The 12,149-nt window shown below is 46.0% G+C and overlaps 1 protein-coding gene across 1 annotated transcript in view; it reads right to left on the bottom strand.

The window, feature by feature from the left end:
• Positions 1-12,149, bottom strand: part of edem2 (ER degradation enhancer, mannosidase alpha-like 2) — a 34,702-nt gene that overhangs the window by 7,471 nt on the left and 15,082 nt on the right. The window contains exons 5-7 of the mRNA XM_080204667.1: positions 10,375-10,500; positions 4,360-4,571; positions 2,554-2,695 (exon numbers count right to left, since the gene is read on the bottom strand). Coding sequence (XP_080060793.1) covers positions 2,554-2,695; positions 4,360-4,571; positions 10,375-10,500 — 480 coding nt within the window. The remainder of the gene's footprint in view (positions 1-2,553; positions 2,696-4,359; positions 4,572-10,374; positions 10,501-12,149) is intronic.

Below are 12,149 nucleotides of genomic sequence, written 5' to 3'. Positions count from 1 at the left end.
CATGAAAATTTCCCGGAATTCCAGCAAAGAACAAGCTTGTCTGGATTCACGCCCACATGTACAGACACACTGTCACGCAGAGGCAACATTAGGGTAAGTGAGACGTTTTAAAGTTCTTTTTCTGGGGACCCGGATTCGAATCCCATCACGGCAGATGGTGGGATTTGAATTCAATAGAAAAAAATCTGGAAATAAGAATCTACTGATGTTCATGAAACTACTGACGATTGTCGGAAAAACCCATTTGGTTCACTAGCCTCCTTTAGGGAAGGAAATCCGCCATCCTTACCTGGTCTGGCCTATATGTGACTCCAGAGCCAACAGCAATGTGGCTGACTGTCAACTGCCCTTGTGGTTAAAGGGATCAAGGGGATATGGAGAGAAAGTGGGAGTGGGATACTGAAAGTGCATCATCAGCCATGATCATATTGAATGGTGATGCAGGCTCGATGGGCCGAATGGCCTACTCCTGCACCTATTTTTCACTGCTCTCCAAGAGCAACTAAGGATGGGGCAATAAACGCTGGCCCAGCCAGCGACGCCCATGTCCTGCGAATGAATTAAAAAAAAACACATTATATTTTTTCAATTCTCTTCCATTAAACTGACAGCACTATTCTTAACCACAGTGCTGTCTCAGTGTAGCTGAGATTTTTCATAACCTGTCCCGTCTCAGGGCTATGCAGCTGAAATGATCTTCACGATGGAAATACTTGCGCTCTATTTAACAAATGATGGAGGAGCAGAGACAAGAGACTGAGAAGGTGGTAGCAAACAGCATCACCCTCACTCTTACTCCCACTGGCACGGTGAGCCTGCACTAGCGTGTACCAACACGAGGGAGAACAGAAACGTTGATGCAAATTTCCAGGTTCGTGCAGAAACCAGCATGAATTTCGTCACCTTTTCTGCAAAATTGCAATCCTAGAAATTCTGGCTCATCATTTTCCTCCGCTGATTAAACACTTCATTCCATCTTCTTAACAAAACCAATCCAAACTGTCACCTTCATGATCCAAAGTCCCTGTTCTGCCCACTTACAATCCAAAATCTGGAACAACGAAAATTACAGCACAGGAACAGGCCCTTCAGCCCTCCAAGCCTGCACCAAACATGCTGCCCGTCTGAAATAAACTCCCTTACCCTTCCGGGGACCACATCGCTCTATTCCCATCCTATTCATGTATTTGTCATGATGTCCCTTAACAGTCCCTATTGTATCTGCTTCCACTATCTCCTCCGGCAGTGAGTTCTAGGCACCCACCACCCTCTGTGTAAAACACTTGCCTCGTACATATCCTTTAAGAAGCTTTTGTGAGTGGCACAGTGGTTAGCACTGCTACCTCACAGTGCCAGGGACCAGGGTTCGATTCTCAGCTTGGGTTGCTGTCTGTGTGGAGTTTGTACATTCTCCCCTTGGCCATGTGGGTTTCTTCCGGATGCTCCAGTTTCCTTCCATAGTACAAAGATGTGCAGGTTAGGTGGATTGGCCATGCTAAATTGCTCCTTAGTGTCAGGGGACTAGGGTAAATGCATGGAATTATGGGGATCGGATGCGTTTGAGGTCGGTTCATCAATGGTCCAAATGGCCATCTTCTGCACTTCAGGATTCTATGACAGACCTCACTCTTCATACTTTAAACCTGTACCCTCTAGTAGCTAACTCTTCCACACTTCTGACTATCCACTCTGTTCATGCCCCTCATAATCTTGTAGACTTCTATCAGGTCTCCCCTCAACCTCCATCGCTCCAGTGAGAACAAACCAAGTTTCTCCAACCTCTCCTCATAGCTAATGCCCTCCATACCGGGGGCAACATCCTGGTAAATCTTTTCTGTACCCTCTCCAAAGCCTCCACATCTTTTTGGTAGTGTGGTGACCAGAATTGAACACTAAATAAAGACAAGTGTAAACAACTTAAAAAGCAAAGCACCACCCATCGTCTGATCAAATTTTACCAGGTCAGATACAGGTACTCTGTATCGGTTAGAAATAGAAAGGTCCCTCTTATTCTCCTTCACCACAAGACAAGTATACTCTGTCAAAGTCTTATTAATTACATTGTTCAGGTTTAATGTCAATTACATTGTTAAACGGGGTATTAAGTATTGGGACATTTATAAATGGGGATAGCTGGGACACTGTTGTACAAGTAGTGTGCTGGAAACTGGGACAATGTGTAAATTTAGGGAGTTAGACAGATTTTTAATTGGTAATGGGTTGAAGGGTTATGGGGAGAAGGCAGGAAAATGGGCATGAGGAGCACATCAGCCATGATCGAATGGCAGAGCAGACTCGATGGGCCAAATGGCCTAATTCTGCTCCTATATCTTATGAACTTATAAATTAGTGTTGACTGTGAAGTACGTCAACAAACCCGCTCCAGTTAAGAAAGCTGCTGTGCCTTCGTTTTAACTTAGCGTGGATCCAGTTCACGTAGGCAAGGCCCACGTTCTGTGTGCCTCACACCAACATACATTCTGCACCCGTACATCACAAACTGCAGTGGAAATCGCGACACAGAAGCCGATTTGATTAGAGCACGATCCTCACCGAGGAAGGAAGACATCAGCCCCTCATCCTGTAACAAGATGGCTCCTTTCACTAGATACTCAAAGTAAGAGTCGATCCCTGCACCAATCCCAGCATCCTGTGCCACCCACTTTGATGTTAGCACATCGATATGGTTTCCAACCTACATAAAAGAGGTGGGGTGGGGAGGAGGGGGTGGAGAAGACGCAAAAGAGAGAGAGAAAAGATTCAACCAAAACAGATCCTGATTTTATAGTCACTGATGTAAGTGAAGTAGATTTGAGTTCAGACTATTAATTCGCTGGTTACAGGTCAGCGTTGCTGACCAGGCCCGTTTTATTAGATGGTTTGCTCTACTCCACCTCAAACCCTTTGTTTTCATTTCATTTCATTATTAACTTTACCTTTTATATTGTCTTTCTTTATGGTCAGAGGGTGGGGGGTACCTGGGACTTGCTGCCGGGGGTGGTAGTGGAAACAGATACGATGGTGACATTTAAGAGGCATCTTGACAATTACGTGATAGGATGGGAATGGAGGGATACGGTCCCCGGAAGGGTAGGGGGTTTTAGTTCAGATGGGCAGCATGGTCGGTGCAGGCTTGGAGGGCCGAAGGGCCTGTTCCTGAGCTGTAACTTTCTTTGTTCTTTATTTTTCTTCTACCCCCCGCACTCTTTTCCCTTATTTTGATCCCCCTTTTCTTACCTTTTCTCCCCCTTTACTTCCCTTCCCCCCCGCTTTTCTCAATTTTACTTCTCTCCCACCCATCTCCCCCCTCCCCCCACATCTTCATCTGTCACAGCTTATCCTGTGAGTTCAGCTTCTCTGCCATTTGGCCTTTCACACCTTCTATTCTCTCTTTGGGCTGCCGCTAGCACCTCTTAGCCTTTTCCTTTGGTTTCTGTGGCTACGATTCATCTTTTATTCCCTCCCCCTGCAGCATAAATATGTCTTAGCTTTGACAAAGGGTCATCTGGACTTGAAATGTCAGCTCTTTTCTCTGCTTACAGATGCTGCCAGACCTGCTGAGATTTTCCACCATTTTGGTTCCAGTTTTATTATCCATCCCTAATTGTCCTTGAGAAGATAATGGCATTCCCATGCATCCAGTATATCTCCTCATCTACGTTCCCTCTCCCAGACAATGATCTTCTTTCAATTTTAAAAGGGAACAGCACCAGTATTTTTGGGACTTTGTACAGAGGTACTGAACTGGAACATCTCAGAGCATCCAGGCCACTGCATCTACCCTTCCTGCAGGGTCATGAAGCTTTGTGAATTATGTCTTCCCCAGCTCCACATTCTCATCACAAAGGTCAACTAAAGATAAGAGGCATTCCCATTATGTTTATCTCCAGATCTGGCTCCTTCAGAGCCAGAGGAAATTGGCCAACAACAAGCTGTTGGACGGGGATTTGGTGATAGTACTATAGTGGTCGGCAGTGGTGATCAGTGGAATAAGAGAGGTGGCGACGGAATGCAGGAACACAGGACAGTGTCCCAAGAGACGGAACACTGAAGTCTAAATAGGAAGACACACACCGAAGAAGTGATATTGTCAGACCATGAGTAACATAGAGTCAAAGAAAATGGACACTTACAAGATGGGAAGCAACACTACACTTGGAACTGTAAATAGTTAAAGCCCCACCAATAAAAGGTCTTTATGTATAAGCAATGAGTGTTAATGTAAGCCTACTTGTGATACTAATAAATGAGAACCTCCTCATAAATACAAGTCGATGATGAGAGAACAGGAAGGCGGAGGGCGGGGTGTGTGTGTGTGTGTGTGTGTGACGGGATACCTTGTAATAGGAAGTTACTCACAAGCCCAATCTCCGATCGGCTGTTCCACAGTGCGTCCAGTGCTTTCTTCGCCACGTCCTCAAACACCGGGTCACCGGTCAGGCGGCTGAGGGTAGCAAATTCCAGAATGAAGGTGCCGATACCCGCAGTGCAGGTGACCGGGGTCTCACTGGGGTTAACGCCATTCATAAGGTTTACTGTTCCGTACGGCATCCCTGTTGGTGTCTGGAAAGCTGAAGGTAAAATACACACACCTTCTCACCACGCTCGGTGAAGCTGTATTAACAAAACCAAAACTCAACCGGAAACTATCGTTCCACAACCGTTGAGATCTGCAGGAGGAGTCCTGGTTCCCAAACTCTCCATTCAACTACTGAGGACTCTGGAATTCCCTCCTTCCATCTCTCCCCCACTTTAACACCCCCCATAAAACCAACCCTTTGACCAAACTGTCTTGTCCCAAGATCCCCTTGTCAATGTTGGTCGCTGTCAAATTTTGTTTGATCGCTCTGCTGAGATCTGTCTCCTGATGTTTTAGCATCACTGAATCCCTACAGTGCAGAAGGAGGCCATTCAGCCCATCAAATCAACATCAATTCTCCGAAAGAGCATCCCACCCACACCCCCAAATGACGGCATGGGGCACTGTCTTAAAGCTTCATCATCCAGTGCCACAGGGTATATACGGCATGGGCTTTTTGTGGTTTGAGTACTCCCGGGGCACTGCCAAGCAGAAAGTAGCCCTTTCCCCAAAGGGAAAGCAACATTAGAAATAGCTGAGACAGAGGTTGCAGAGGGCTGGTGATGGGTAGCTTGCGCTGTCCTGCTGACTTCCACAGTAGACAGAGAGATATATATCCCTGCAAAATGGCTATCTGCAGGGGTGCTGTGACTCTGCTTGCTGGCTTTTACTTTTGTATTAAAACTTCCAACGCCTGTTCTTCTTCTCACTTTACAGAATGTGGGCAGCGCTGGTGTGGCCAACATTCACTGCTTGTCCCTAGCTGCCCTCCATTTCAGAAGACATCTTAAAGTCAATCACATATACACCAGACCAGATAAGGACATAGAAACATAGAAATTAGAAGCAGGAGTAGGGAGGATCCATCCCTGCCATTCATTTTGACCATGGCTAATCGTCACATTCTTTATCCTGATCCCTCCGCGCCCCCCCCCCCCCCTTTTCCCTTGATCCCTTTAGCCCCAAGAGCTATACCTTCTTGAAATCACACAATGATTTGGCCTTGACTACATTCTGTGGTAGTCCATTCCATAGATTCACCACTCTCTCGTGAAGAAGTTTCTCCTCACCTCAGTTCTAGTAGATTTATCTCTTATCCTCAAACTATGACCGCTGTGGGCCGCATGTGCCACAGTGGTTAGCACTGTTGCCTCACAGCGCCAGGTAACCAGGTTTGATTCTCGGCTTGGGTCACTAATCTGTGTGGAGTTTGTACATTCTCCCTATGTCTGTGCGGGTTTCCTCCAAGTACTCTGGTTTCCTCTCCGAAAGATGTGCTGGTTGGGTGCACTGACCCGAACAGGCGCCGGAGTGTGGCAACTAAGGGAATTTCACAGTAACTTCATTGCAGTATTAAATGTAAACCTTACTCGTGACTAATAAATAAACTTTAGTTTTGGACTCCCCCATGATTGGGAACACTCTTTCTGAATATACCCTAACCCTGTCAGAATTTTATAAGTTTTATGAGATCCCCTCTCACACTTGTAAACTCCAATGAATATAATCCTAAGTAACTTAGTCTCTCCTCATGTGAGAGACCTGCCATCCCAGGAATCAACGTGGTAAACCTTCGCTGTACTCTGTCTATAGCAAGGACATCCTTCCTCAGATAAGGAGACCAAAACTGCACACAATACTCCAGGTGTGGCCTCACCAACGCCCTGTACAATTGCAGCAAAACATCCCTATCGCTATACTCAAATCCTCTGCTATGAAGGCCAACATATCATTTGCTTCGTTACTGGCTGCTGTACCTGGGTGCTTACTTTCAGCAACTGATGCACAAGGACTCCAAAGTCTCATTGAGTATCCACCTCTCTCAATTTGCACCCATTCAAGTAATAATCTGTCTTCCTATTATTGCTACCAAAGTGGATAACCTCATATTTATCCACATGATGCTGCATTTGCCATGCACATGATGATGGCAGAAAAAACATCAAATTATGTCCAGAAATGTTGGGACTTTAAATCAAATTTGAGTTTTATTTTTAAACTGGACACACAAGCCACTGGTTGAATAGCAGCAGGATGGTTCTCTAAGAGACAATAAAACTCCACCCTATTACCAGACAAGGTAAAAGCATACAGAAACTTACTGAGACCTCCAGTGGATACAATGGGACATAATGGCCATTTCATCAAGAGATTCATCTTCCCATTTGGAATATACAAACAGTGTGTCAAAAGCAGCTGAAAAGCTGCCCCGTGTTACTGTCAGTCTGTGGTCTGTGAGAACAAGCGTTGGAAGTTTTAAAACAGAGGTAAAAGCCAGCAAGCACAGTCACAGCACCCTTGCAAATGACCATTTTGCAGAAATATCTCTCTCTGACTGGAAGGAGTCTCACAATAACAGGTTAAAATCCAACAGGTGAGTTGCCTGATGGAGGAGCAGCACTCCGAAAGCTCGTGATACCAAATAAACCTGCTGTACTTTAACCTGGTGTTGTGAGACTTCTTACTGTGCTTAGCCCAGTTCAATGCCGGCATCTCCACCTCGTGGCTGCCTCTGACTGTGGAAGTCAGCAAGACAGCGCAGCTGAAAAGAGAACTGGGAAGCTTGCTCTGCCAAACTGCAGAACACTGGAATCTCAAAACAGACTATTCGCCTGCTGAAGTCAATGCTACTGGAATCTCGAATCGCAGCGGCTGCCACACTCAACCATCCACTCCTCATGAGCCAAGCACTGTTCCATATAGCTTTTTAAAAAAGTTACTTTCTTTGAACTCAATTCTCACTCCTAATCTGTAGGAATGTATACATGCAAGTGTTTTTCTTGCCTTCAGCAATTAATAAACTCTCTCTTTACTGGGTTAAATCACCTTCTTTCAAAACATAACCATTGGGTCTGGGGGAATTGGAGGGATCCAATTCAGGTTAAATTTTGGTGCGACCAACAAAGAGGGGGTAGAATGGTGACAGGGAGCCAATTCAGCCCTCCTCAACTCCTTTATCTGTTCTTTACTGTTTATTTATTTATTGTCTTTCTTTATCTTTCTTCCCCCCTCTGCTCTTTCCCCCTATTTTGTCCCCCTTTCTTTACTTTTCTATATTTTGCCTCTCTCTCCCCCAAGACATCTTCATTTGTAAAACATTCTGATTTCAGTTTCTCTGCCGTTTGGCCATTCACATCTTCTAATCTCTCTACGGGCAGCTATCAGCAGCCTTTCCCCTGGTTTCCGTGGCTATGACTCATCTTTCATTCCCTCCCCTCCTGCAGTATAAATATCTCCCACTTTCTGCGCCTTTGAGCTTTGACAAAGGGTCATCTGGACTCAAAACGTCAGTTTTTTTTCTCTCCTTACAGATGCTGTCAGACCTGCTGAGGTTTTCCAGCATTTTCTCTTTTGGTTTCAGCCCCCCTCAAGCAGGTCTGTAACAATTTGGGGGTATCCAAACCAAAATGGTGATATATCGAGGGGTCTCGTGCAGATCAATAACTCTAGGGAAAGCTCACCTCTGGTGAGCCGTAACAAGGGGAACTTGGAAACAGTGCTACTTTGTAATTAGTGGCTGACCTTATGAAGCCTCTTCATCCACCACGAGGGTCAAATGAGGCATGATGGAATGGAATGGACATGACTTGTCTGGGTGCAGCTTGAAACCTTCCAGAATGGAGCACTTTGCTTGATTGGCACTCCTCTCACTACACCCCCTGTATCCACTCACTCCACCACTGTGGCTGTGGTTCAGGCTATATATAAAATCACAGGAGTGACTCACCAAGGTTATTTTGACAGCCACTCCCTCCACTGCAACTGCCAGCATTGATAAAAACAAGAGCAGCAATGTGGTGAGAACATCAAGTTCTCCACTCAGTCATACAGCATTCCTTCAACACCGCAGCTCAAGGCCCTGGGATTCTCCACCCAACATCACGGTGGGAATCTATCGTCAACACGAGGATGGGGACAGTGCCAGTGGTCTCATCATCCAACGGCTGAGGGGAGGAAAGTTCTCTCTGTTGCCCTGGCCAATATTTACCCTCAGTAAAAGCAGATTATCTGGTCACTATCACACCATTTGTGGAAGCTTGCTCGGTGCAAACTGGCTGTCCCCTTCCCTACACAACGATAACAAACGCAAAGTTTTGACATTTATTTACATATTAGTGTCACAAGAAAGGCTCACATTAACACAGCAATGAAGTTACTGTGAAATTCGCCAAATCGCCACACTCTGGCACCTGTTCAGGTCAATGGACCTAACCAGCACGTCCTTCAAAATGTGGCAGGAAACCGGAGCACTCAGAGGAAACCCACAGAGACATGGGGAGAATGTGCAAACTCCACACAGACAGTGACCCAAGCCAGGAATTGAACCTGGATCTCTGGCGCTGTGAGGCAGCAGTGCTAACCACTGTGATGCCCCACAGCAGGAAATCTTGTTTTTCTCCAATCACCCTTCAGATTTTATTGTTTGTTTTGGTGGGAGGGTAAAGGATGGATTCCAGGTTTGAATGTTGAAGATTCAGCTTGTGTATCCCAGCTGAGAGTGAGACTCTCTATCACTCACAGAATAGTTCTGAAAGCCCTCCAGTTTGTATTCCATCTTTAATCCTGCTGATGCTTCAAGAGCTGTTGTATATCTGTTTGGTGCTCAGTAAACGCCTGACATGTTTCGTGTATTTTATTTCATGTTTGCACCCAATTACATTATTACCGGCTGCACAGTGATTAGCTCTGCTGCCTCATAGCACCAGGGACCCAGGTTCGATTCCCAGCTTGGGTCATTGTGCAGAATCCACTCAGACATTCTCCCCATGTCAGCATGGGTTTCCTCCGGGTGCTCCGGTTTCCTCCCACAATCTGAAAGATGTGCTGGTCAGGTGCACTGACCCGAACAGGCGCCGGAGTGTGGCGACTAGGGGATTTTCACAGTAACTTCATTGCAGTGTTAATGTAAACCTACTTGTGACTAATAAATAAATAAAAATTTAAACCATAATAATGTAAAATATGCAGAAGTTGAAAACCTGAAACAAAACTAAATTGTGGAAAAACTAGCACTGTAGATGCTATTCAATTTTGAGAATGGTTTCTGATCTTTGATCCCGGTTGAGGGCAAAGGCATTAATTTATTAACCCACAAATCCTTTCAATACACGTCAAAGGTATACGCAAGAGATGTCAGGTCAGCCACATGATGGAAAAAGCACACTGGAGCTTCACGGTAGCACAGTGGTTAGCACTGCTGTCTCACAGTGCCAGGGACCCAAGTTCGATTCCCGGCTTGGGTCACTGTCTGTGTGGAGTCTGCACATTCTCCTCGTGTCTGCGTGGGTTTTCTCCAGGTGCTCTGGTTTCCACCCGCAGTCCTGGTTAGCGTGCATCGGCCGTGCTAAATTCTCCCTCAATGTACCCGAACAGGCGTCAGAGTGTGGCGACTAGGGGATTTTCACGGTAATTTCACTGCAGTGTTAATACGAGCCTACTTGTGACACTAACTTGCACTCCCCTGGGCCCCTCATAATTTACACCCCTCAAATAAATCTCCTACTGTTCCAAACGCCAGCCTTTCAACCTTTCCTCACAGCTAACCTCCTCCATTCTTGGCAGCACATCCTTGCTGTAATTTGGTGGTCACGCAAAACACTGGAAGTACTCTAACTCAAGTTGTATATAGTTCAGGTACCTCCCTGCTCTCATCGTAGCCAATACGAGGTGTAGCGCTGTTTGGAATACTAAGCAATAGTTTGCAAATGTAATAATGTTTTAGAGCGACGGTAACAATACGAGAGGAAGGGAAGACGATGGATCTCCACCACAGGTTTGATGAGTTGAGCCTTTACCTGGTAACAGCCTCCGAGCAGCTTCTTCCGCCAATCTCAGCAAAGGTCCAGAACAAGGCCATCCAGGCTCCACCTTAATTCCACCCTCTTTAGAGAGTAAGTGAGCAGACAATAAGCCTCCCACCACTACGGGAAAGAACAAACACAAAAAGCAAGTGTGAAAATGTGTAAGCAGATAGAAAGAGTGGATAAAGAGGGAATGTCTCCTCTCCGGGGAAGAGAATAACAAGAGGCCATCAGATCACAGAAATCATAGGATCCCTACAGTACAGAAGGAGGCCATTCAGCCCATCGAGTCTACACCGACTACAATGTCAATGTTATTTCCACTTACAATGGAAACAAGAACTAGGGGGCCTAGCCTCAAAATACGGGGGAGTCAAGTTAGAACAGAGTTGAGGAGGAACTTCTCCCAGAAGGTAGTGAATCTTTGGAATTCTCTGCCCAATGAAGCAGCGGAGGCTACCTCGTTAAATGTGTTTAAGTCACAGATAGATAGATTTTTAACCAATAAGGGAATTAAGGGTATGGGGAGCGGGCAGGTAAGTGGAACTGAACCACTATCAGATCAGCCATGATCTTATTGAATATCGCAGCAGGTCCGAGGGGCTAGATGGCCTACTCCTGCTCCTATTTCTTATGTTCTCATGTCATCCCAGGCCCTATCCCCACACATGCACCATGCTAATCCCTCTAACCTACGCATCCCTGGGCATTAAGGGGCAATTTAGCATGGCCAATCAACCTAACCCGCACATCTTTGGGCTATGGGAGGAAACTGGAGCACCCGGAGGAAACCCACACAGGCACAGGGGGAATGTGCAAATTCCACACAGACAGTGACTCAAGCAGGGAATCGCACCTAGGTCTCTGGCACTATGCCACCCCAAAGATGATCATTAAGAAATCCAATTTTCTTGACTCATAGCATGGTGAGAAAGTAGAACTCACTACCACCTCAGTCACAGGGAGTGAGTGGGATGAACAGCGTAGACACGTTGCCAGGAAGACAGACAAGCTTACGAGGGAGAAATGAACAGAAGATTACAAAGGAAGATTTAGATGAGGAACATTGAGAGGAGGCTCAAGTGGACAGGTTGGGCTGAATGGCCTGTTTCAGTGTCACGTACCCATTATAATTCTATACAGATAAAACATACAGGACAGAATGCTCAACGGGAATTGGAAAAACTGAAAATTTTATTCACACCGCTTTCAAACTGTGGAAAACACAAACTAGAAGCAGGAGCAGACCATTCGGCCCATCGAGCCTGCTCCATCATTCACCTTGATTATGGCTGCACTGCAGGGATTCCAAAAGAAACAAATATTTTTAGATCCAAATTACTGATCTTTCCTGGTTCAGTGCCACATGTCAGGATCCCTTCCCTTTAAGCCACTAGGGGAGTTTTACTGGGAACTCCTGCAGGAAGGGGGGGGGGCGTCAGGGCCGCTCTTAGGAGGAACTTGTATTTTATCATTGCACAATGCAATAGTGTCACACACACCGGTGAAACACAAGTACACTGTTCGTGTATCCCAAAGAGGGACAAAATCACATGATATCCCTGAATAGCATAACACATCCACCCACTGGTAGTTGGTCACACATTAGAACATGCCTTAAGCAATGGCTGCCTACCTGCTGTATTACCACAAGTGGATAAGGCAGTTCTCAAACTGGGAGCTGCAATTCCCTGGGGATACACAGAGATCTTTCAGGGTAGTTTGAGGGGGTATGCCGGTGGGAGCAGGGTGGGTGGGAGCAGTGTGTG

The sequence above is a fragment of the Carcharhinus amblyrhynchos genome, chromosome 16 (assembly GCF_965287045.1).
Source record: "Carcharhinus amblyrhynchos chromosome 16, sCarAmb.v2.hapA, whole genome shotgun sequence".
Classification (NCBI taxonomy): Eukaryota; Metazoa; Chordata; class Chondrichthyes; order Carcharhiniformes; family Carcharhinidae; genus Carcharhinus; species Carcharhinus amblyrhynchos.
This window is presented reverse-complemented; position numbering and strand designations above follow the sequence as displayed.